Raw genomic sequence first — 26,989 nt, forward strand, 5'->3', positions numbered from 1 at the left:
TCGATTTCTAACTTCAACTTTGAACATTAGTTGGATTCACCATGTGATGTGGTATATATTTTATTCCCATGCATAGATTTCTTCTGGTTCAGATTCTTCTCCTATCTTTTGATTTTTAATGCTAATGGTCATTGTTTGTCTTTTAATTAGGAAGTTGAAATTTTTAATTGATCTATCAATCATTTTTTGGCAGTCTTTTGTAGAGTAAGATATATATATATACATACATATACATATATATATATATATACATACATATACATATACATATATATATATATATATATATATATATATATATATCTGTTATTACACAATGACTTACACAAGTCCTTTTTGTAGAACTTTGAAATCATAATATAATTTTTTTATAGAAAATAATTGTTACTCATCAAATTAAACCTTTACTATTCATAATAACTATGTTATCTACTAATTTCTCACCATATTCCCATCCAATTTTTTTTTTATGGACCAAGTAACAATAGCGTATTAATAACAAAAAATTACTGCATTTTTATGTTTATGTTTACAAAATTAAAAATTATAGTTCTTATTTTTCAGAAATAAGAATAATTACGATGGTTATGTTGTAGGTTTATTGATAGCACTACATTTCTACGTCATTATTCTGAGCAGAGCATTATTCTAATTATTGCTACACCCCACCTTTGTTTCCAAAGATTTCCGCAACAGCAACACCAAAAAATGTTTCACGTCTAACTTTCCCAGTTTTGGTTCCCGAAACAGAAAACACGAAACAAAAACAAAAAACAGGAAACAAGTAAACCGCCTGGCAAAAGCCAGCGCCTTAACCTGCGCCGGCTCAGCGCCCAGCCGCACCGGACCATGCTACCGTGCGCCACCGAGCGAGTAACTCTAACCCCGCCCGCTCCACAGTCCTCGAGGCGCTGCTGCTTCGCGGTGAGCCAACGAAAGCCTGCAGAGGCAAACGAGAGCGACAGGGAAGAAGGGTGGCAGAGCCTGCCGCGACATCGCGCGTCCTCTCCATAAAAGCCACCTCGCTCGCTGTGAGCTCAAAAGAAGACGCAGTTTAGCTTTAGCGAGAGATGGCGAAAGCTAAAGCGGTCCCCTTTTAACCACCTCAAGCTTCCGCCTCCTCACCGCTTCTTTCCCCTTCCATCGATGGCGTCCGGAGTCCCTTCTTCCGCCGTCTTCCTCTCGATTGCGTTCAACCCTCCCGCCCCCACAAGCGAATGAGATCGTTCCCCGGGTCCAAACACTGTTTCGTATTTGTTTTCTTCTGGATTTACGTCGATGTTGTTAGTGATTCTGTTGTCGTGTGGAGTGGCATTGGGTTGCTGAGGTTTGCATACTTTTCTGCGTCATCTCTCTTTCAGAGCGGAGAGGAGGAGTAAGTGGTGGTGGAGGCGATGAATGCCAAAGCGCGGACGCGGTCGCAAGGCACGAAAGCTTCCCCGAAGAACGAGAAAGTGAGCTCCTTTGACGTAAATTCGAGACGAGTCGTCTGTTTTATTGGGTCTTGTTGCTCTTTGCCTTGGAAAGTTGGCTCCTTTATTGCGAAGCAGAGTACCGTGTGTTTCTCTCTGGGCCCGTGGATCTTCGTCTGAAACCAAAATTGGATCTTTTTTTAGCTGTTGATGCATAAGGAATGATATGGATTGGCAAATTCGAGGTTGGCTTTTGACAACTTCGATATTTTTTTCGTAAAAACTGTGGTTTCTTTCTCAAGTAGAGAGTCTGCTATGTTTCTTCTGGGAGTTTGAGGAAAAATGGTGGCTTTTGATGAGAATACGAATCGGTTTCACTGATTTCCTTGCTGAAAACAAAAACATCGTGCTTGGATTCGAGATGGCTTCTTTGTCTCTTTAATGGATGCTTGTTTCCTTGTGTGGATTTCATTCTAATCCAAGTGTTAATCTGTTATCTGTTCTCGCAAATTTTGCTGGGCGAAGGGAAGCGGCAAGGAGAAGAAGACTGGGATGGAGCGTAATGGATCAATGGCTACAGAGGATGTATCCAAGAGATGCCAATCTAGAAGCGATAGGAAGCTTGCTCTGCAGCAAGATGTATCAGTTCTTCTCTGAATTGTTATCAAACAGCAAGATGTAGTCTCTCAGCTCCTCGTTCTTGATTTGGTTTTATATGATTTAACTTGTCATCTCGTTTGCAGGTTGATAAGCTAAGGAAGAAGCTGAGAAACGAAGAGAATATCCACAGAGCTTTGGAGAGGGCTTTCACCAGACCTTTGGGTGCTCTTCCTCGCCTTCCACCATATCTGCCTTCACATGTAATCCTTTACTTCTTCCTTCCTTTTATCTTCTCTTTATATGCTCCAGGAATCTTTAATCTTCCATCTTATGGATCATAGAACAGGTTAATTGTAATTACAGTTGCATAAAGATTTGATCTCGACTTTGAATTCTTTCTTTCTCCCAAGACTCTGGAACTTCTGGCTGAAGTCGCCGTATTAGAAGAAGAGGTGGTTCGCCTCGAAGAACAGGTGGTGAATTTTTGGCAAGGCCTCTATCACGAAGCTATATTTATCTCATCCTGCAAGAAAACGAAGGAATTAGGATCTGATGCTCGGTTCCTTTCTCAATGCTCCAAAACATTGGAGCAACCAAAGTCGTATTCGGATTCAGCATATTCTGAAGACTCGGTCTTCATCAAACAGCCAACCTCTGTGCAGCGGTCTTCGAACATGGACCAAACCATCACTTCATCTACTCGTTTCACCAATGGCAAACTTGCACCAAAGAAGCCGCACTCATCTTTGGCGGTCACTGATAAGCAGCAAGGAAAAGAGAACCTTATTAGTGGTAATGTTGGTAGGAACTGCAAGAAATCTCCAGCAAAGAAAGTCCCAAAAGTGAGCGCTGCTGCAAAGAGAGATACACAGGCAGATTCGTGGGTAACAGCTTTGTTTAATTTATATAGTTTTTAGAAATTAATTTATCCACTAATTATGACAGCATAAATGATCATTAGTACTCTTGTTATCTATTCAGCCAAAATGCACTTCTGTCTATGATGAAGGAGCTGAAATTAAGTTAAGTGGTTGTTTAAAAGAAGCAGCATTTGAGAAGGCCAATACTACAAGTGAATCAACACTTCATGAACCGAATGGCCCGAACAAACTATCTGAGGATATCTTGAAGTGCCTGATGGATGTTTTCTCACGGATGAGCTCCCCGGGGAACACAAAAGAGCACATGGAGACATCTCCATCAGTATCAGGATCTAGTGGGCGTTTGGAAGAGTCGGATTCCATAGACCCATATGGTATCTGTGCAGAATTTGGAAGAAGAGACATTGGCCCATACAAACTTTTCCAAGCAGTTGAAACAAGCTTGAATGTTCGAGACCTTCTCATGGGTTGTTCATTTCTTACATCGAGATTAAAGTGAGCTTTCTGTTCCTAACTTGATTCGTCATTCCTTTAGTTGAGTCTATTGACTAAGAGTATAATTGCTTCTTGTCCCTAAAGTTCAGACGTCTGCTCGGAGAACTTGCATCAGTGGATTTAGCAGGTCTTACACATCAGCAGAAGATTGCATTCTGGATTAACATTTACAATTCATGCATGATGAATGTAAGCTGATTCTCGAAACGCGCTAATTGACCTCCAAAGCCATTTAGAGTATTACTAAAAGTCTTTTTAATATTCTAGTTTTGAGCATTTAGGCATTATGGATCACGATCAATACATGTGTGCCGTTTCGTTTTGTGCACTACATATGGGCGAAACTGTGAAGTTGCATCCACCTGTTTGCATTACATGTTTTGGAAATTGACGATTTGAATCTATCTTCCACTTTTCTTGAGCAGTATATACTGTTATTTTATCAAATTAGGAAATATGCAATCGACTATTAGTTATATAATTCTGATAAACTTTTCACAGATGCTTGAAAAAGTCATCTTTATGTCACTTTTTAACATCCCTTATATCTATCTATATTTTTCCAGGCATTTCTAGAGCAAGGGATTCCTGCTAATCCTGAGATGATTATTGCACTGATGCTAAAGGTACAATGTCGGCTTCATTTTGTCACTTTTTTGTTTTCTGGGAGCAGAATAGAGAAATAATATCAAGAATGTTCTTTTCTTTGACAAAGGATTCTAACATCTTTCTCTTTTTACCAGGCTATGATTAATGTGGGTGGTCACCTACTCAATGCAATGACAATTGAACATTTCATACTGAGGCTGCCTTATCGGTCGACACAAGTAGGTTATTACCTTATTCGATTGAATTATTCTGGTTGCTAACTGTTCCTTCTCGTGTACTTAAAGGTCTCCCCGAAGGGTTCTAAAAGTGATTATGTGACAATGCGAGGCATATTTGGATTGGAATGGCCTGAACCCTTGGTTACATTTGCACTTTCATGTGGAAGTTGGTCGTCCCCCGCTGTAAGTTTCTGAAATAAACCTCATATACGTTTTTTTTGCATATTTTCTGGATTAGGTTGCCGGCATTATGATCTGCAGGATGTAGTTCGTATATATTCATTAAACAAGGCATGCATGTCTATCAGACTGTTTTTCTACCACAATAGACATGCATAGAGTTAAAGGTACAAAGATTTTTTATGGAGTCTTGTAGCCCCCTTTTTTTCGGGTATATTTGAACTATTAGGTTAATTCTGGTCCTGCGGTCAGTCTAAAACTGATAATTCTGTTTTCTCGTAATCCAGGTGAGAGTGTATTCAGCAGATCAAGTCGAGAATGAGTTGGAAAGAGCCAAGAGAGACTATTTGCAAGCAGCCATTGGTATTTCCACACCAAACAGATTGGCAATTCCTAAGCTGCTCGACTGGTACCTACGTGATTTTGCCAAAGATGTTGATTCTTTAATGGATTGGATCTGCTTGCAACTGCCAGATGAGTTGAGGACTGAAGCAATCAAATGCCTTGAGATGGCCAAAAGAAGTCCAATTCAGCAGCTGATTCAACTTCTTCCATATGAGTTCAGATTCAGATACCTTTTGGCTCCATAACCGACTTGTACATCTCACAACAGTATGATGCTTTCCATGGTATCCCAAGTGTTAATGGTTTGTGATATCGATTTGATAAGAACATTGAAATTTGTTGAATAAGATTTTGCATTTTTGTGATTGTAGCTCTGAGTTTGTTTTGCATGCTCATGTAATGTATGCATCTGCCATAAAGACAGTACAGAAATATCATCGATGAGTTTGAACCTTGTTTAGAAGAAATTAACAGATCAAATTTTCTGGTGAAAGAAATATTATCCAGATTTGATTCTTCTAAAGGCCATAGGTTATGAACAAGTTACATCTTAAGCATTGATCAGTAGAAGGATGGGTGATGCAGAAAAACATAATCATTTGTCCCATGGCCTCCACAATGAGGCATTTGAAGCCATGATCATTAGCTGTGTCACAATCTTGTTTGCATTCATCATTCGAGAATCAGGAGACAAAGTAATAAGCAGTTCTAGCTCTTTTGCTGACCATTTCTCCAGCAATTGCAGAGAAATTTATGCTGATGAACTATATCCACACACAATTCTGAACTCATAAGGATCAAAGCAGGAGATTAGCTTTGAAGGAGGCAGCATTAAATTCACTGAAACAGCTGATGAGACTTCCAACTTCTTTCACTATCCATCATCACTTCAACCTTTTTGCCAGACTAAGGTGTTCTGATGTTGAACCAGAGATCCTGTGAGGTATCTGACAGGGACCTGTGGACATCCAGTGAATATGACACAGCAAGGTTCCCTGAGACAGTCCCTCTGTGACAAGAGATTGGCCTTCCATGGCATTGCATTCCTGAGACTGTCCCTCCGTGACAAGAGGTTGGCCTTCCAAGGCATGCATTGATCTACCGGTCCTTGTTGACCTACACCATGTGGCTTCGCCGATGATTGCTGTTTCATTCAATTTGTGGACCAGATTCTAGTGGTCATTGTTGCACTGGGACTAATTCCAAGATGGATAACACTGGCAGACAGTATCCCAAATCTACTGATCATGAGTAATGGAGTAGAACTACACACTTCAATGACTGCTTATGCTCTACTGCACAGAATTTTGCTTTTGTTGAGATGAACAACATAGTGGAAAAAGACTTTCAATGAACAGTGTTACCATTGTTGAGAAGCACAGAACCATCTCAGTATGTGTGTAAATATGACTCATACAGTACTACACACAGGGAAACTTGTGTTGTTCCATGGTGAGAGAAAATGAAGAACTTCAGAAGAAATCTGGCAATGCAATTAAGGTGCACTGCCAACACTTGGCTTGGGCACCACACACAAAACAATTGGTTTCTGATGCAGTACTGTTTCAGGTGCTCTGCTGCACTCACCAATGCAGGAAAATGTAGTTGGATCCAACTAGCAGAGCTTGTTTGAGCGGGAACAAACTGCAGGTGTTCTCCTTGTGAGGTCTGGTTTCCAGAGATTGAAGGTTGGCCTCACATTATTCAGATTGGTCTCACTGTAGTTAGTGCCATTTAGAGAAGGCTGTGGTCCTTTTGCTGATACCATCTATTTGTTGGGTATGATAGACTGGTGAGCATATTAATCTGATGCTGGCAAAGGATGTATTGAGTGTAGCCTGCACTGCAGCACAGCTGGTGGTATAATTCTTTGGCAGAGCCTGACCCAGTGGTGAAATATTTAGAGACTTAAAGACTTGTGTTGCAGGATCACAAACCATATGCTTCATCTGCATCAAGAGTTGCTCTCCAGAGTCATAGTAATTCTCCAAGAAAAGCAAAAAAAAGAAGATTTTCTCCAGTAACTCTGACCAACATCTCTCAAGTTGAAAAAGGATATTATTCCATACACCATATTGTGGCCAATTGAATATATTCATCTCTTTTGTTGACTTCCTCACTAGGTTGTAAGTATAGCTTTTGCATGGTCCCCACAACAAAAGGGCTGCAACTTTATTGTGCAAACTTTTACCCTTTACAGATCCTTGTATCTAATTTAGCTGCAACTACTGAACATGAGACACTTTTTAAGAGGTCACAAGGTGCAAAGCCTTAGAAGTGCATTGCAATTTTGAAAAGCTAAAATGGATTCATCCCAAAAAGTCACCTGTTTCAGCACTGACATAGCATGACTCCACCTGCTACTAGTTGTGCTTTGATGCAGGCTTTTTGTCAGGTTCTCAAAGCTTCAATATCTGGTCACAATAGACTATGTGCATGGATGGGCTCATTGTTGACTTGTGTCTTCCTGAAGTTAAATTATATGACATGCAGGTTGTGACGTGCGCCTTTTGGATTTCTAATTGTGAGTTAGGTGAAAAGTCGAGGAACCCAACAACCAACACTCCTGAAATGGATTTCTAATCTTACTATTATGATTCACAGTCATTCCTTATCTATCAGAAAGGTCACAATTTTGACTGTAGTAAGATGATGGCACAGACTCAAGCCATGAATATGTTGGAAGGGATGTTACCTGATTGAGCCACACTGGATGTCTGATGAGGGATGTTATCCAATAAGCATACTGGATTGGGTTTGGCATCCTGCTATTTATTAGTTGGTTGGGTTATAAGATCATCATGAAACAAGGACTTAAATCTGCACAACTTGCACAATGACACCAACCTCTCTCACCCACAATGTTAAGCTCAGGTGATGACACAATTAGAGGAGCTAAATGTAGAGAGAAGGCAAGCCAGCAGTCTCATGTTTAGTTAGTTTGTTCTTTGAGCGATTAGCCTTAGAAGTCATGTAGGGCTTCATGGTGGTGAGCTCACACAATCAACATGATGGCATGAAGAGGATTAGGAGAAAAACACACCAGTAATAGTGACTTACTTCATGGTAGAATGGACATTTGTAGAACTTCATGGTAACATGATGGCATGTGGAGGATAAGAAGATAATAAACACACCAGTAATAGTGACTTACTTAAAAGTATAGAATTCCAAGAAAAAGGGTGCCATTTTTCTTTCTGCTCTCAGTTGAGGCTCCTTTCTTTTTACTTTGTGTTCGTAAGCCTTTCACACCTTTTAAAAGGAATAACAAGAAAAGAACTGTAAAATAAATGGATAAAACGAAAAAAAAAAAATCTCAATTGAGCATAAAGGGAGAAAAAGGAGGCTCTCCTTTTTTTTTTTTCACCCACCTTAATTTATATAGTAAAATTTATACATTCCAGGTAGCCCCTCTGATCTTTGATTATTCTCAATCCAAGTAATCAGAATACCATACTTTTGAGCTCCGGAGAAAAAAAATCAATACTTTAGGCATTAGGACAGAGATATTGATATGTTAGTCAAAGTTATCAATTTTGATTGGAGAAATAGGATCAGCAACTTGGAAGTGCCCCACTAGACGAGCAAAAAACATCATCTGTTGCTCCAAAGTGAACTTGATGTTCTCAGCCTGTGCCACAAAGCGATTGATTACGTCAGGAACTCACAGACCGCAATATTCAATTAGGAGGAAAATGTCAATATTTTATATGAAGCACCTTTCTAAACCCATGTTGTTCTCCGTCGTATTCTACTAAAGCAACTGGCAAACCCTTGTCTATCAAAGCCTTGTATATTTTCCGAGCCTGAACAGGGGGTACAACCTGCAGTACATAACCAAAATTTGCAGGTAAGGCCATTGCTTTGCTACCATGAGATGATTGTTTCAAATGTAGAAATGCTGACTTCTTGAAGTGAGGCATGTCAGCAAAGTCTGGTTACTAAATTTATGTACACATTGAAAGCAGAGTATATATTGAGTCAATCCGCATGAATTAAAAGGAGTGTAGAACTTGAGGGTTTGATGGCAAGTATAAAACTCGGAGGCCATTGTAAATAAAACCCTCGACAAGTAGCATGTGTTGAAAAAAAAAAAAGGTAGCATGTGTTGCTAGATTAACATGGATGCAAAAGTCCATTTTAATATATGAACCAAAAATTGCTAGTTCATTGTTTATTCATGACAAAATAAAGCATTTGTTAGGTATGTAGTCATTGCAGGTGTCTGCCATATATGATTTTGAGAAGATATAAATTGTCAACTTAACCAAATGAAAGCCCTACCTGTTAGTTGTAGCTCAAACAAAGATATTCAACTCATGTGACTTAAAGAGTAAAATAACATAGTGAAAGAAGAAAAAATGCAAGTCACAATAGCAAATATTAACTCGTGTGTATACCTTGTCCTCTAAACCTTGGAACAAAATCACTGGGCAGGTAAATTTATCAACAAAGTTAATCGGAGACCTTTCAAAATAAGCATTTTCACTTCCTACAATCACCAAAGTAGATAAATGTTATCAGAAGACCTAGATACGCAGTCAGATAGTAACTAGATACATAAGATTCCATACTGACCAACAAGATTGTCAAGATAGTAAGACTCAAACTTGTGAGTTTCTGCTCTCAACAAAGTTAAGTCAGCTACCTGTTTTTCATTAATGTGGAAAAGGTCAAAACTTGAAGATATTAAGTAACATAACAAAATGCAAATGTTAGTGCAAAAAATAAAAAAGGAGTACATAAGCAAAGACATTCAATTTTTTGACTTACTAGGATTCAAAAAGTTGTCCAGGATCATATTGCTCAAATATGTAAACTGAAGCTCTACCAATAATCATTTGTCAATTGTGTAACTGAACTATCCGAAGATTAGAAGCTACCTGCTTATAATCATAATTAAAGGGATTTTTTGCTCCATTTTGTTGCAACTAAAAGTTGGGTTGACTCCGATTATTTATCATGTCCAGAATGTTTGCCTGGTAGCTACATGAGCTTAAGAAACCAATATGGTTGATTGACCTATTCCCATATTATTTTAGTTTTTTAGACTGGGCTTTCTCAACAAAAATTGGGACTGGAACCTCAGATTAATACACTATAGTTTCCATTTGTCTGCTATACTCCCAGGAAAGTGTGATGATCATACTTTACTGCAATAAGGAACCAAACTCAATAACACTTGCAGGTTACGTTTAGGACCAAAGAAAACCTACATCATTAGGATAATACATTGCCTGTAAATTATTTCGGCAGGTTGGCAATAGTATTTGAGCTAACTGAAAAGGTTCTGTAGCTACACAACAATGACAACCATTTCCACTATTACAGATGAAGTCTACACTGTAGTATTAAAATAATCAATTTAAAATGATTATCAAAGACACGGATATCACAGGTAATACCTTCTATCAAATATAAACTACATGCAAATTAATACTCGCAATCTCGGCATTTAGTCACGATGATAGTGCCTGATACATCAACATCAACTTACACCATACAGAGATGCACCAGCTTTAAATGTTTCTCTGAAAGCAAGACAAGCTAATGTGGTGTATCCACCAGCTGACCTTCCAGTTATACAAAGCCGTTCTCCATCCACCTTTCCGCATTCTACCTTGAAACCCAAAAGATTTATATTCTTGGTTATTATCAACAAGCTCATGCTTACACAGAAAAAAAGAGATTCAGCAAAACAGATACCAGAAATCTAGCACAGCTGCAACAATCATTAACATCAACAATGCCCCACTGTCCTAGAAGTCTTTCTCGGTATTCTCTCCCATAACCTTAAAAAACATTTAGGTCAGTCAATATCGTATTTCTGTTTCTTTCTTGCTGTATTCCACAAGCATAAGTTGTCATGAACAATACATGGAAAAAAATTTAAGGTGGCAAATAAAAAGATTAAAGATGTAGTAACAACCAACTTCTTTCTAGTTTTGAACAAGCAAAAGGTTCACTGGAAAAGAAAATCAAAAGGCCAGAATAGCCTGAACATGTAAGTTGTCAAAAGAGTGACTTAAACAAGAAAAGTTATAAGTAACGAACCAGTACTTCCTCCATAGTTAACATCTACAAAAGCCCACCCTCGACAAGTCCAGTACTGGATATTAAGATCCAGTATACAATGTGATTCAGATGTTGGTCCACCTGCAATATTATTAAGAGACCAAATGCTGTTAGTTATCCAGCACATACTTTTAATTCCTTGTATCAACTCAGCAAACTTCAGATTTAGACTTCTCAAAAAATAGACCTACATTTGACAAAATTTGAACAAAGAGCAATGGAAAACATATAAGAATTGCATATTAAGACAGCAGTCCACACATTTAAATGTCATAAAGAGATTTTATGCTTCTTTACAGCATAAGGTATACACATCAGTGAAATGTCAAAGCAGGATATTAATCTTTGAGAATCCATATTTTATCAAAGAAGAAGGAAATCATGATAATGAGGGTTGTCATGTGTTGAAGTCAACATGAATCCATTTGACAGACAGCTGAGAACTCCACACAGGAACTCATGTTGGGCGTAAGTCCGTGCCTATTGAAAGTAACTCCTACTATACCCAGACTCAATACAGACCTGAGTTCCATCCTTGTACATGCATACACATACCCACTTTTTACACATACAAGTTGTGAGCATGCATGCATGCAAACACGTGTACCTGTGTGCCTTGACATGTGACTGAGACCCAAATGATAAATTGCAAAGTTCACACATGCCAATAAGTATAAAGTATATCATCTTAAATCCAGCTGTCTCTCTCTCTCTCTCTCTCTCTCTCTCTCTCTCTCTCTCTACATACATACATACATACATGCATACAAGACCATATACATGGTAATTTCTTTTTTTCAGTTCCAATAGGAGGAAACAACTCGGACCTGATCAGAACCCATAGACCCACACTATCAACTTTAGTACCTGCTATACATTCAGACAGAAAATAATCATACAAGAAAAATGTTCTGATATAGAACTTGAAAATTAGATTTAACTAAAATTGTTGAGACATGAGTTGTACAGAGGGAAGCATGCCTTCAGTGCATACACACATTGCTTATAATGATTTCCATTACATCATAAAATCTACTTGCTCATGCTACTAGAAAAGAGTTGTCCAGAATCTTAATATGAAGATCCTCTGACTAAGTAACAACTAACTAATTTAACTTCCTAAATCAAAGAGAAACGCACTGCCCAAGGATCAATAAAACCTAAATAGATATCTGCTTGCCCACCATAGCATCATAGCAAGAATGCTCTTTTATAACCTAACCAAGGTTCGAATCCAGAAACTAGCTTCTTAGATTGCATGGACAAGTTTGAGTAATTAATTGACTTCAAACCCTACATTGGCATGAGCCTCCTGCACTGGGCTGCTTCACCATGGACATTACACTTGTCTATAAGAGTAAATCAATTTCATGTCAAAAGCAAAAGCAAAAGCAAAAAGATTAGGTATGAACCTACTCTAATTACACAACTATATATGTCAAATCTTCAGCTTTAGATATTATTTGGATGGAAAGGGAAAAAAAAAACTCAATAGGAATATCTCTCACATTATGTACACATTGCAGTTTATAATATCTTCAACTATTGCGTAGCCATAACTCAAAAGAAATTCTGAGAATTAATCAAGAACTTGGACTAACCAAGGGTTACAACTTATAAGAACAACAACAACAAAGTCATTAGTCTCAAATATTTGGGGTTCGCTACATGGATCTTCTATAGCCATTGAGATATATAAAAAGTCATATATTTAGTTAAGTTCAGAATACATTAAGTCTTTATTTATAGTTTGCATTAAAGTCTTTTTAGATCTTCCTCTACCTCACCTCGTGCCACTAATATTAATTATTTCACCTTTTCTGACTATCGTATCCAGAGATCTCCTCAGCACATGCCCATATCATCTTAAACGATTTTCTCTCATCTTATCCTCCATCAAAGCAATACCTAGTTGTTCGCGAATAAGGTATTTCTTTTTATATCTTTCCTAGTAACCCCATAAATCCATCTCAACATTCTCATCTCGGCAACACAAACTTTTTATATATGTTTTTTCTTAACTACCCAACACTCAGATCCAAAGCATTGTTGATCTCACAATTGTCTTATAAATTTTTTCTTTTAATCTCAAAGGTATCCGATGATAATACAAGACTCCTGACACCCCTCGCTATTTTGACCATCGTGGTTTTTACTCTATGAATAATATCTTTATCAATCTCTCTATTTTGTTGAATAATTGATTGCAAAAACCTAAAATTTTTACTTAAAGGAACTTCTTGTCCATCCAATTTAACTATATTCTCTTGTCTGTTTCTAGACTCACTAAAATTGCATTTTATATATTCAGTTTTAGTCCTACTTAATATAAAATCTTTAGTTTTCATGATTTGCCTCCATAGCTCAAGTTTATAACTAAATCCACTTAGGCTCCCATAAACTAAAATAATACCATCAGTAAATAACACACACTACGAAGGTCGATCATGTACAATGTGAATAGATAGAGACTTAATACGGATCCTTAGTGTAATCTGATACTAATAGGAAACTCACTAGACACACTCCCTATAGTTCTAACACTAGTGACTACATTATCATACATATCTTTAATAATATCAATATAATTAATGGAAACACCTTTTTTTTTTTTTCTGAGACACACTATAATAAATCTTAAAGAACCCTATCATAGGTTTTCTCTAATTCAATAAAAACTATATGCAAATCTTTTTTTTTCTCCCTATACTTTTCCATTAATTGTCTTAATAAATAAATAAATTCTATGGTTGATCTTCCAAGTATAAAACCAAATTAATTTTCAAAGATATTTATTTTAAGTCTTATCCTACTTTCGATAACTCTTTCCCGAAGTTTCATAGTATGGATCACGATTTTAATTCCTTTATAATTTAAACAATTTTGTATGTCACCCTTATTTTTGTAAATTGGCAAAACTCTTTCTCCATTCATCAGGCATCCTTCTGAATCTCATGATTTTGTTAAATAAGCGAGTTAACCAAGCTACTTCTTTGTCCCCTAAACTTTTCCAGACCTCAATAGGGATATCATCAAGTCCCACACTCTTAGTTATTTCCATCTTCTTTAATGTATATTTTACTTAATTAGCTTTAATTTTATGAATAAATCTATAATTATTAAATCTACCACTATTATTTATCGTTAAACCTAAGCCTTGTATAGTTATCATTAATAAGTATTATTTGATCTTCATTTTTAAAACATCTAATATTACCTAAATCCTTATACTTTATTTCCCTAGCTTTAGTAATTTGATATATATCTTTTTCACCATCTTTAATACCTAATTTATTATAAAAATTATCATAAATTTTATATCATTCTTGTCATACTAACCCTTTTTTTAGCCTCTTTTTTATATTCTTTATATCTTTAAATTTTTTCTCATTTTTATAATTTTGCTAATCTTTAAAACATAATCTTTTAGTAAAAATTATTTTTTGAACTTCCTTACACCTTACACCATCACTAACTCTCTGTTAAGGTTGCACTTCTACCTTTAGTCTCATCAAGAATCTCCTTTGTTAAGCTCTTAATATTATTAGCCATTGTACTCTAAATAATATTAATATTATCCTCATCTAAGTTCCAAATCGTCTCCCTTTCCATTTTATTCTTAAAAGTGTTTACATTATCATCTTTAAAATTTCACCATATAATCCTAGTAATTTTTTAAACCAAGGATTGAAATTTCGTACCGTATTGGAGTTTCGAGATTCGTTCGATACGGTACTATATACTGAGCGATATATATATATATATATATATATATAACCGTTTTCGTCGCAACGTCACCTCTCTTCTCCCCGCGACGCCAACGTCACCTCTTCTCCCTATTCTTTCTTCCCCTTCTCCCTCTTCTTTCTTCTCTTCTTCTCCCTCGGTCCCTAATCGACGGTCCATGTACTGGTCTGCTGGCGGACCGATACATACTGTCTGGTACGGGCGATATTATTCAAAACTAAAAACCTTGTCTTTTCTTCTTTCATTTTCTATAGTATATATCTAATACCATGAAGCCATGAACCTATGTTGATTCATCAAACTTTCGTTAGGTATAATTTTACAATTCTTACAAATAACTTTATCTATCTTTCTAGTGAGAAAAAAGTCTATTTGATTACAGTTATGACTACTTTTATAAGTAATTAATGTTCATCTCTTTTCTTAAAGTGAGTATTTACAATTATAAGATCATACGAAGTTGCAAAATCCAAAATCATACCACCATCTTTATTTTTCTCGCCATAACTAAAGCCCTAATGCACCCATTTATATTCACTATATATTTTCCCTACATGACTATTCAAATCTCCTTCAATTATAACGAATGATATCATCTAACCTTTACCAAAATTCTCTTTTTGTTTGATTATCCAATCCGACTTGAGGGGTATAAACACTAATGACATTAAAAACATCTTATCCTTTCATAAATTTTAGAACTATAATTTTATCTTCAAATCTTTTTACATCTTCAACATTGTTATTAAAATCCTTATCAACAACAATTCCTACATTTCTGTGTTTAACTTTTCGAGCATACCAAATTTTAAATCCAATACTATCAATCTCTCTAGATTTTTACCCTACTCACTTAGTCTCTTGTAAGCAAATAATATTTATTCTTCTTTTAATTGTCTGCCAAATCTAATTTCTTCCCTGATAGTGTTCCTATATTCTAAGTTGCTAACCTAACCCTCTATTCTTAGACTATTGGTCCAAAATAATAAGAGAACCCTTGCCTACTTGACAGCTGACACCACATCTGGGCACCGATGTGATGGCCGCTTCTGGACGACCTCCTAACCCACCGTTTGCAATTCGAGATATCTATGTGGTGAAGGTGACTCGTATCACTTTCGAATGACGACCTAGCTCTATACTGAAATATATTAAGATTCATGTTCATGAGATCTGACATAGTTTTACGTTAGTTGTCAATGACCTAAGGTAACTCTCCACCTCTTTCATCTTTACAACTAATAAGAAGCTCTCTCAAAACTGGTGGACCTCCGTATCAAGGAAGTTAATTTTAAGTACAAGACCCATGTAGGTCCAATCGCATATCATGCAGGTTTTGTTTATAGAGAAAATAAAAAAAAACATTATAAAAATCAAGAGAAAATGAAAGAAACCTAATTTAGGGTTATTTCTCAACTATTCTTGACAATTACAATAAGTATTGATAACAATGAAGTTATATTAGTTTAGAAAACAATATGATGCAAAATAAAAATATAAAATCCTTATAGATATAGCTTAAATCCACAAAAATCTAAGGTTCAATTTTGTATATGAAGCCCTAACTTAGGTATAATTGGCCAAGTTTTGAAGATCAACCATAAATCCTAACATAATTGCATGAAATTAACCTAGACAGTAGTTTTGGATTTACATTGATTTAAAGAAAATACAAACTGGATCTTAATATTTAAAATTTCTTATTGTGCCAATCAATCTCCCCCAATAGACCTAAATAAATTGGAAGGAAGTTAAGAGAGATTTAGGTGAGTTCTAAAAGAGATTTAAAAGAAAATGAGAGTCGGAAAGAGAGAGTGAAGGGAGAAAAAGAGGGTGAGTGGTTGCTAAAAGGCAGGCAAAAGAGGCTCCAATGCCTCTTATGGATGCTAACACCGCAATGTGAGGTTACCAGCCCGTACAAACCCAGTAAACGGGTCTGTGCTAGCAGTGAGCCTTATTATATGGTAAGATATTAATATGGTAAAATATGTAACCCTCAGCCTTCAACAAAAATCAAAGTAAACAGAACTGATACACTTTTCAACATGAATAGACATATTCCATAGTTTTGCATGTCACATCCTGAATGAACTATCTTATACAAGGTAAAAGCTCCATTAACTAACCATACATAGAAAGATAAATGCACAGAAAAGAACTGACAGTTTAAAAAGATAAAAGAGTAATTGTTATTTAACAGGAAATATCATTACTGACCATGGCTTTTGACCAATAATGGAGGTTTTTCATCTGAACATGCTTGATAAATGGGATTTGAAGGAGGGTAAAAATATGCATAAGCATTCTGGCCAGGACACTCAGTTGGAAACTCAATAATTTCCGGCAAGCTAAAGTATGGTTCATATTTTGTTAAATCTGGGGAAGACGACCAAAGTACTGAAGATTCTATTGCTTTTGATTGGCTTGCATCCAGTGTCACCTGATAACACAGAAAAATGTCAGATGTCATTGATAATTTGAGATCTTAAATGCCATGATGCCAACAATAATCTTCAGTGGTTCATTGTTCAACCTTCACAATTGACAATGGATGGGTAGCTGATGCACCTTCAATATATAAGCAACAGGAGCCAGAAACCTGTCAAAACCACAGGTATCGGAACTTATCAGCTGTTTAAGCAACTAAAATCTTGATTTAGGGGACACAATAAAATGTATATCCACTCAACAGTCCATGTTTAGAGGGACACAAATTGTCACCACTCAACATTCTAAGTAATCAAACAAATCATAAATTAATAAAAATCTTCTGGACCACAGATGTCAGAACTTATCAGTTGTTTAAGCCATTAAACGTCTAATTAAGGGAGACACAAGAAGATGTAAATAATAATCCACTATATTTTTTTTTAGAGGGACACAAATTGTCAATTGACACAACCACTCATGACTCAACAGTTATCCTTTTATACTATAACCGTTAGACTTACAATGTTACCAATATCAGTCAAATGAATATCAAGTGACGAAAAGGAACCCTTAACAGAGTCCAAAATTCCAATGTACGACCTCCCATTCTGTCTGCAAAAGGCAAAGTTATTTTCAGGTAAAGTTTACCAAAAATACTAACAGAAATTCAAAAGAGAAAATAAATTTATATGAACCTGTAAGTGCAAACAATATTATCATTTTCCCCATCTTTTCCAACAAAATCATATGAGCTAATGCCAAATACCCATAGAGGTCTTGTAAACTCGGCATTAAATGGATAAACAGCTACAACATTGTTTTTGTGTTCAATCTGCACATAAAGATATAAAAAAATCAAATTCATAACAAAACAAATGATAAAATGTAAGGAAAATACACATTCCACAGAACTAACATATAACAAGTGATTTACTTTATCAGGATTTTAAGCATGATGTCATAAGCGCAACGGACTATGTAGAAGCCAGAGGAAACTTCAACCATTTTATCCTTAAGGAATCCTGGTTCCTGGTTCTGAAACAGATGGTTCTAGTTCTACATTTTCTGGAACCGGAGCCAAAGAGGATCCCAACAGTTCCGTTTCGATTCCAAAACCGATGTTTTCAGTTCTAGTGATTCTAAACCAGAACTGCTTTTTTTTCAATTAATTGTTAATTAAAAATTTTAATTTATAGCAGTAACACAATCATAATTATATTTCAAAATTTTCATCAACACGGATATATTTCTATAGACATGATGCGACTTACATGAAAACCTTCTCATTAACTTATATGGGAAGTTAATAGTAGCAATACAATGCTATACACAATTTTCAAAATTTTCATCAAAACAGATAAATTTCTATACACAATTTATAGCAGCAATATAATACTATTTCTATACGCATAGCAACAGTACAAATTATTGAGTACTTATCATGATTGTTTACATTTAGAAAGTGAAAAAATGAGGAAAGTTATAAAATAATCATTAACTTATATGACCATTATAGTGCGACTTATAATCAACAAACTACCCCCAGCCTTCTCAATATTGTTGTTTATCTAATACATTGAGTTTAGTGAATGAGCTAGTAGAATTAGCAGGGAGAAAAAGCATTGTTACAAAGAAAAAAGAAACGGAGGGAATTGTGAAGCTCAAACTCCAAGCTTGATGTTTATCTAATATGAGCTTCGATCCTACGGTCGATTATTTGTAAGTATTGATTAGCCATAAACTCATCGGAGAATGCTTACTATATCACATTTCTTGTTGTAAGCAGCATATATCTAAGATAAGTCATCTGTAAATGCTTTTCCTTATTGACCTTACGGAGGATAACGCAAAGCGGTTCCACTCCTGTTATAATTTCATTAACGACCTCAAAACATCTAAAAAGAGAATTATCTTTTCTAACTTTTTTCCATCACTTGATGTTGAATACCTTTAATCTGACCATTCTTGTGATATGGCCTTTACCTTGAGACCGTGCCTCTTTTGCTTGATTGACTTTAAGGCGATGAAATTTGTAACAGACCGAGTGATGTCGGGTTGAAGTATCTCATTATTTGTATACTTCTGCATCAACGAGTGGACTATGATGGTTGTAGATAAACTTTGTCACCAATTGTGCCCTTGCCACACACTTTCTTACTGATGATAACTCACTAATGCCCTTCAACATAAGGTCCATGATGAGCTACATATAAAGTCCAAAATAGTATTTCTTTCGCTCCTTCAATTGTAAATCGACCTTCTTAAAATTAGCTCCATTTTCGATCATAATATGGATAATGTATCATGGCCCGATCTCCTTTATCACAGTGTTCATTAGGTTCTTAATATAGTTTGCATCTTGAATTTTATTGGAAGCATTAACCAACTAATAAAATATGACCCTTTTATTGCAATACATAGGAAAGTTGATGAAGCTCATTCTTGTAGATCCGATCCAACTATCACACATTAGTGTAACCCCATATTCATTCCATCGGCCCTTGAAGGATTCGATCCAACCATTCAATTCTGCCACCTCCTCATCTAAATAAAGGTTGTGTATCTCCTTTGGTGTTGGTTGGATCCTTGTGTCAGTCTTTTGGATTGAAGACATCATACTCAGATAATATGGACCTTAAGCTGTGTTTGTTGGAATTTTGTGAAAGTTGTTCCACTTTACTATTGCCTTAACAATATCCCATTTCTTTTCTTTTGAGTAAGCATCATCAATTCTTGTTTGTTTTGTTGTGTGTGGAGGATAGGCTTGTGAATCAATATCAACAATATCAGGTGTTGACCTCCTATCAAATCCTCTGATAATATCTCAAATTCCACACTATCTCATTTTTCAAGTTTTTCAAGTTTTTTGGCGCCATCGACATGCCTTGTCATACCAACACTAGGCACATCGGTACAACGCGGCACGTGCCCTAGTCGGAACAATAAGTCAAACCCTAATTAAAACCATTAAGTAATTAACTTTCATACCTAAAATACCATACTAGGATGCATTTTAGCAATTGGTTTTTCCCCATATGATCAACTTGACAACCTCCTATTGTAAAGTTGAAGAACTCAAGGATGACTTCTTGATAAGTTTATTCCTCTCTTGTTAAAAAGGGTGAAAAGAACACTTAAACAGAACGTCGGGCTGAGCAATAAAAGCATCAGGCACACTTATTTCTTGCCTTTGAATTTCTATAATAATGATTTAAATTCATTGTTTTAAAATAATAAATTCTAATCTTTCAACTAATTATTTTATTATATTTTTATTTTTAAATAATAATTTCTAATCTTTCAAATAGTTAATTTGTTAAATCTTTCTTTATATATTTTTTTAACATTTATGTGTTCTTCTTAATTTTCTAACACTCAATCAATTAGCATTTGTGGATGTTTTGCTTAGTTACAGATTTAATCAGTAAAGTTTAAACTTTTGTTGTTGAAGAAAAAAGATCATGCGTACAACCAAGGCATGCAATATCGTACCGTACCGGAGTTTCAACATTCGCTCGGTACGGTACGATATTGTATATATGTATGTATTGGTTGTACGATACGATATTGGTTGTACGGTATGGTACAACCAAGGTATGTATGTATGTTTGTATGTATGTATATATGTATATTTATTTATTTATTTATAAATACTTATATATAAAATATTTTTATAAAAGGCGACGTCACGTCGCCTCATATATATATATATATATTTCGTTCCGTCCGGTAACGGGCGGTCCGTGTATCGGTCAGCTGACGAACCGATACGTACCACCCGTACCGGATAGTATTATTCGAAATTGCATATCTTGCGTACAACAATATACAGGTAATGATAGAATAGATACTAATTTTTGTACATGTTAACTTAAGTTAATAGTCTCACTGAATACACTATCCTTAACAAAAATCCCTGTAAACCAAGTTTTAGTAAAATTAATATTTTGTTATTAGTCTATGTGGAAGAACAGTATGCAGTATATAGTATATACAAAGGAACCAAGGTTTTCATAAGGAATCATAAAGGACATAGCTCAAATTCATTACGTAAAAAAGAAAGGATTATCATCATTTTTTATGAGAACAAACAAGAAAGCGCAACAGAACAAGCATGGGAGCATGAAAACAGTAGACAGAAAAATAAAGTAACAAGCAGAGTAACAAAATAAATTGAAGATAGAGAAAACATTACCCATTTATAAATATTCCAAAACCCACTGCCTCGATCAGTGATGAAGAACAATTCCCCTGTGAAGTCACAATGAGAAGTAACAGATTGGCGAATGTAGGGGCAATAAACATCTCCAACAATAAAATTTTTGAATCTACAGCACACATAATTGTCTCGCCATACAAAATGCCATCTCAAGATTGGATGTTTGACCATCACAGAGAGAAGTTGGTACAATGTGAAAAGATAATTGTGGTGCCGAGTTGAGACTACACATAAGGGCATCTGTTCAAGACATAGCAAGTGTGGTACAGTAGTATATTAAAAATTTTGAGATGTTACCTTATCGGCACCAACAACAAATATGATTATAGCATAAAAAGTCCCGCAACAAGGATATAGAGGTTGAAAATAATTTTCTAGATCCATAATGCATTGGCAGGTCAAATTCTGCAAGTTGTCGAAATAGAAATGCATGGACACCAACAATTCAAAATTTCCAATTTATAAATGCAGGTAACGAGATCCTTGTGAGGACTCAAACTCAATAATTATACAATGCAAAAAAGAAAAGATTATGCACTTAAAATTCATCTTGGGCCAGTGATTTGAACAGAGATTATATTGATGGAAATTCACCTTGGTCTGATGGAAATAACATGATTCTACTACCAAACTGAATGACAGGACTCTACAGTTGGTGAATCAGGATCCTCAACACTTTTTAAGTTGTATGTCTATATTTTTTTATGAGATATGGTAGATTCGTCGTACCTGATTTTGGAGCTGCTCCCATGGCATATTATATTGGTAGTGCGCGAACCCTTGATGTATTGGTAACCATCATCATCATTAACACGTGTTCTAGGAGCCTCCTAAGTATAACCATGGCATGTAGGGCAGCGAAGTTTGGAATCTACTAACTAACCTATTCCTCTATGATGTACGATCGATCAGACTCGAAAAAGATACCAACTATCACCATATATCTATTGGCCATGAGATCCTCCATAATATGAAGGTTACGAATACAACGAGCTCTTATTAGTGTCAACATTGTAGACCCTCTGACGCATTTGTTCAAAGTCATCGATTGTCTATCCTTTCCTTTATCCTTCCTAACATAAACAATATGTATAAATCCTCGAGCTTCGCGATTTGAATCTTGGGTGGCATGTGTAAAGTATGGCTCATCCATACATGCCCAACCTCAGACTAAGTGGCAATAATAATCAATTGAACATCGCCACTATTTCGATGCACCACTATTGATGTCGCTACTGTCATCACAAACCTCATGAAGCACAGACCACGAGGGAGATGGTGTCTAATAAACGGCTGACTAGTGCTCATCAATCATGTTCTAGCAATATAATTACTCATTTGATTATGAATTCTTCCGACCTTATTGATTTGTTTATCTAATATTTTTTTTTAGCAAAATGGAGGCTACAATTTGGACCTAATCCAACAACTCCTGCTGACCTTAATGATTTTAGTATCATTGGAAAATTAATAAAAAAATATGCATTATTAACCGTTGATCAAATAGGTAAATACATATTTGTACATATTAGTCACCAACATATCATATTTTAGAAGTGCCCAACAAATTCAAATTCAACATCCACATTGGTAGATCAAATCCATATGTCAATGTAAACCTTACATGAAAATCCAAGAACTAGAGTATTCTCGAAAATAACAAGAAGCATCACAAGACCATTCAACATGAACCATATTCAAGCTCAGTTCTTGCTTAAAGCATACAGTTTTCACATGGACAAAAACACAAACTGAACATATATATGAAAATTTTATCAGATCTTAATGAATAACTTAGCAGAAACTAATCTGATGCTGAATAAAATAGCAATTAGCATCATGAAAATACTTAAGAAATGAGTTGCTTCAAATCATGTGGAAAACATATGGGATGGCTATCAAGAGGCAAATCTTGGGTATCATAAAAAAGGGAAATATGCGAAACCAGGAAATATACCTTTGGGTGACCATTTTGGTTCGGTTGGAGACTCAACTATTGTAGGATCACCACCAGCAACACATATTCGCTTGGACAGCTCTCTGTGAATAAACATGAAACAAACAATAAGTATTGGAAGACCAATACTTACAATCAAAGTTAACTACATTGTAAAATCAAAGCCTGTAAAAGGAAATATCTCAAATAATGTCAAAAATTCAAATCAATATCCTATTAATAAGTAAAGAATTTTTTTGCACCACAAGTCAATAAGACAGATGAGTAAAGCACCTTCACCTTATGATGATCAAGATGGAAATTCCAAAGCAAAAGCTAACTAATAAGCTAGATAAAAGTTGAAAAACCCGAATGATAGAAGAAAAAGATATTATATTAAGCACATATACGCATTTATGAATTAACCCAAACAAACTAAAAAAACAAGTTGACATTGACAAGGCTCTTATGGTCACCGAACCTTGTTGATCTCAACTCGAAAGCTCTGAATCAAGGAAAGTCCATTAAACTTCTCTAAGAATTATAATACACTCAAATAAAGCAACTATTTTATGTAGTAAAAGCTATTTTAGAATGTGATAGAGCCTTGTGTCCTCATTTATTGGACATGAAAGCAATGAATTGACTGTCAAAAGAAAATACCATATCAAACAAATGACTCAACCCAAAGATTTCCATGTTGATTGGCACATCATGTTTACTTGTGCTAAAGGTGCCAAGTGCCAACACATGACAAGGCCAATTTTTTGCCCTGTGCTGGTTGGCATAGTGGCATCTTGACCAGCACATGCCTGACAGTTGTCAACGTGGCACTCCTTGCTTCAGCCATGCAGTCACTGACTATCAAGAGCAACATAATTATGCTTTTATAACCTCTTACACAGTGTAAAACATGAAATGTCTATTTCCATATCAACGCATGTCCTCACCCATTATCAGAGAAATATCCAACCCAAAGTTCAGCTTTATCCCAAGGCATGTTAGGGTGGCTCCACTCTATCCATGCCATCCTCTTCCCACTTGGATCAACACGTGGAAAAGCATAGAAGTCATTGCCGCTAACAAGTTCCTTTGGATCTTGAAGACATAAGATTAAGAAGAAAAGCATTATTTATAAATTTGGTCCCTCAAAAATTATGTCACAACTAGCATGTACTTGGTGAACACTTAGTAGCATAAGATGTAATTTCATGTGCTAAGATAAATATTTGCACAAAAATGTTTTACCTTGAATGTTTACATCATTGAGATGAATACAAGCAATTGTAGTGCTGGGATTCAAGTTGCTTTTGCGATGATCTGTAGAAAGCAAATGGAAGGGTAACATTGAAGAGTATGCTATGAACTTGCTACTTGTAATGTTGAATCTTTCAGGTGTTCAGCACAGCAATTAATGTCTCTAACTGACCTTCCATTACAGTAATATAGCGACTGAAGTGAGGGTCAAAACAGCCATCTGCATAACAGACTAAAGGTCCACCATAGTCAGGAGTAATAGGTACTGGTGAAGGACCTGTGAACAAAAGTGCCTGCTATCAAGGGGATGATTAAAAGAACAGAAAAACTATAATAAGTGTAGTATGATAAACTGAAAATATGGAAGACAAAGAACCTACAACTAAAATAGAAATGATGTCAAAAGTGCTGTTTATTTTAACATCCGTTGCAAAGGAGTAGCTCTAGATGCTGCTCTGTGAAATAATTAAGACTAGAAACAGGTACCATTTTTCTTAATGGATTTCGAATTATAACTTCCACACACACCAGCTTTTTTACGTTAGGAAGCAGGGAGTATCAAAGAAAGAGTAAGATCATAACAACAAAGTTAAAGAGGAGCAATTTGTACCTCCAACAAAATATTTATATAAGCGTTGATCTTTATAGTTAGAGAAAATAATGATATCCTCCGAAACAGCAAAAGCACCACCACCATACTCATGGGCCAAGGTTCGTGATGCAAACTCTGAAGGTATAACGTCTGTTGGTTTATCTTCCAATTTTGTCGATTCCTTCACAATAACTGCACGTCTGAATACTTAATTGATTTAGCAGATGGTTCCCCGGCAACATAATAAGCAAGTGATTGCATTGTAAGCTCTGCCCCTTACAAGTATACAAATTTTGTTGCAAAAAGAAGGGAAAAAATGGTTGATAGTAAATTACACAATAGGTATGAACAAGTCTTTACTCGTTATAGTCAAATACCAAAACATGGTATGCCATGCAGAAATTACCTGCAAAAGATTAACAGCTATTATATATTGAACTCTCTATAATTGCAAGTATCGCCTGGAACCAAGCATTGAAGTTTTGGGTAACAAGAAGTGTTATTTTACTCCATGCGGCCACATTTTGGCTAGTTTTGGCAGTCACAGAAGGTATGACATGTGCACCGTACCAAGTTGTCTCCTGCCAACGACATATCAGAACACCCCAAGCCGCCTGATATTTAAGATCTCAATTTGAAGGCAACCTTTGTAACCATGGTAAGGCTGCTCATTTGTGGGTAACCTTTTGGTTCCGCAACTGACCAGTCAATAATATTGTCTTCAAAGAGTGGATTTTAGGACTGGCATAAGAGATCAGCCTAGTTACGCTTTTGTGCAAACGCCCTTTTATCTCCGTACCCATAATGACTTGAGTGCTTATTTCCTATCTCGACCCTTATTGTCACAATCATTAGTTTAGGTTTGTTGTCAAATCTTTAGGTCGATTAAATACTTTACAACTACCTCGAATGTAACAGGATCACAGAAAAGCAACTAGACAAAGCTCTCGACGTACCCTCCTTCCTCGGGGCGGGTCTCGATCCAGACGAGGCGGCCATCTCCCCCGACGGAAATGCCGCCGAGACGCTTATCAGCGCCAGCGACGACGTCGGCGGTGATGGGGGACTTCCAGGAGCCGTACGGCGCCGTGACCTTCTCGCCGCCACCGGATGGTGGCGGAGTCGCCGCCGAAGCGGACGCCATGGTCCTCCGAAGGCTGGACGGGAGGGTGCGGTGCTTCCCCGGTAGTCCGATCGAGAGCGAGATGCGGAGACGAGCGGGGGCGGCGAAGAGAGCAGTGAACCGAGTGGCCCAGGGAGCCGTCGAAGTGACCACCGCCATGCGCTTGGGGATTTTAAGGGCCATCCCAAGCAATCGGAGGGGTAGAGAAAAAATCGCGGTGGGGCCCAGCTTATGAGGTGACTGTCTACTGACCGTTGATGCCGGTGGCCACCCGATCCCATCGCCAGACCAGACTATGGTTCGCGTGGCGTCTGACGGAGCAGCATTCCACAAATTTGGTGGAAGTTTCTCCGGTTATTTCTTCCTTCTTTTTTTTCGACATATCTCGAGAAATAGGTGTTCGAACCTAAATGGATCTTGTGGATTTGTTAGAATAATAAAAATATATATAAGATCCGGTGCATATTAAGTGAGTGGTGATGAAATGGGCACATCCAAATCATGTTGCCCCACATTATTTGTATGTGTCGACAACTACATAATTAATCATTGAAAGATTTGGAAAGGTTGAACCCTTCGGCTCACGTCACTAATCACTGAGAGCTTTAAGTCCGCCAGCTGGCTATATGTAGATGTGTCCTTAACGTGTGCTTTCAAAGCAGCATAGAGCAAAGTTGCGATATGAAACAGCCTCTGCTGTCCAAAGAAGAGGGGAAGGAGATCTCGTTGCCATCGAAGCAGACAAACACTCCAAAATGACCAACGAACACTGGTCAAAAGAGAACGTAGCAATAATCAGCAACAAAGTTTCACAGCGCTACACTCATCTCATAGGCACATCCACCACGACATGGGCAAGCGAAAAAAGCA

At 36.5% G+C, this 26,989-nt stretch overlaps 2 protein-coding genes across 4 annotated transcripts; one reads left to right on the forward strand and one right to left on the reverse strand.

The window, feature by feature from the left end:
• The first annotated feature begins 810 nt into the window (after positions 1-810).
• LOC135619760 (uncharacterized) lies at positions 811-5,176 on the forward strand. 3 transcript variants are annotated; one of them, XM_065122060.1, is made up of 11 exons: positions 811-1,245; positions 1,362-1,454; positions 1,938-2,051; positions 2,156-2,272; positions 2,423-2,896; positions 2,994-3,388; positions 3,478-3,577; positions 3,955-4,014; positions 4,132-4,215; positions 4,282-4,398; positions 4,683-5,175. In XM_065122060.1, the coding sequence occupies exons 2-11, from the start codon at positions 1,395-1,397 to the stop codon at positions 4,983-4,985; spliced, it is 1,824 nt and encodes a 607-aa protein (XP_064978132.1). In that variant the 5' UTR covers positions 811-1,245; positions 1,362-1,394; the 3' UTR covers positions 4,986-5,175. The 3 variants fall into 3 exon arrangements, with proteins under 3 accessions (XP_064978132.1, XP_064978130.1, XP_064978133.1); XM_065122058.1 differs by having other exon boundaries at positions 812-1,234; XM_065122061.1 differs by lacking the exons at positions 811-1,245; positions 1,362-1,454 and adding an exon at positions 1,482-1,657 and having other exon boundaries at positions 4,683-5,176.
• A 2,884-nt stretch (positions 5,177-8,060) lies between these two features.
• Positions 8,061-26,295, reverse strand: LOC103995219 (uncharacterized). Its single transcript, XM_009415757.3, has 18 exons — positions 25,953-26,295; positions 25,015-25,196; positions 24,577-24,681; positions 24,396-24,467; positions 24,098-24,245; positions 23,169-23,251; positions 21,188-21,243; positions 17,688-17,824; positions 17,514-17,604; positions 17,096-17,161; positions 16,780-17,002; positions 10,795-10,896; positions 10,447-10,532; positions 10,238-10,360; positions 9,319-9,388; positions 9,141-9,232; positions 8,460-8,564; positions 8,061-8,371 (listed from the first exon to the last, which is right to left on the reverse strand). The coding sequence occupies exons 1-18, from the start codon at positions 26,276-26,278 to the stop codon at positions 8,258-8,260; spliced, it is 2,181 nt and encodes a 726-aa protein (XP_009414032.3). The 5' UTR covers positions 26,279-26,295; the 3' UTR covers positions 8,061-8,257.
• Between the last annotated feature and the right edge of the window lie 694 nt (positions 26,296-26,989).

The sequence above is a fragment of the Musa acuminata genome, chromosome BXJ2-8 (assembly GCF_036884655.1).
Source record: "Musa acuminata AAA Group cultivar baxijiao chromosome BXJ2-8, Cavendish_Baxijiao_AAA, whole genome shotgun sequence".
Classification (NCBI taxonomy): Eukaryota; Viridiplantae; Streptophyta; class Magnoliopsida; order Zingiberales; family Musaceae; genus Musa; species Musa acuminata.

Excerpts from the sequence above, each read along its gene's own strand:
- LOC135619760 (XM_065122060.1), top strand. The coding sequence starts at position 1,395 with ATGAATGCCAAAGCGCGGACGCGGTCGCAAGGCACGAAAGCTTCCCCG. Across the intron at positions 2,052-2,155 it reads AGCTTGCTCTGCAGCAAGAT|GTTGATAAGCTAAGGAAGAA; the intron begins GTATCAGTTCTT and ends TCTCGTTTGCAG. Across the intron at positions 2,897-2,993 it reads ATACACAGGCAGATTCGTGG|CCAAAATGCACTTCTGTCTA; the intron begins GTAACAGCTTTG and ends TTATCTATTCAG.
- LOC103995219 (XM_009415757.3), bottom strand. The coding sequence starts at position 26,278 with ATGGCGGTGGTCACTTCGACGGCTCCCTGGGCCACTCGGTTCACTGCT. Across the intron at positions 21,244-23,168 it reads ACCAAAATGGTCACCCAAAG|GGGAATTGTTCTTCATCACT; the intron begins GTATATTTCCTG and ends GTGACTTCACAG. Across the intron at positions 10,897-16,779 it reads ATTATTGGTCAAAAGCCATG|GTGGACCAACATCTGAATCA; the intron begins GTCAGTAATGAT and ends ATAATATTGCAG.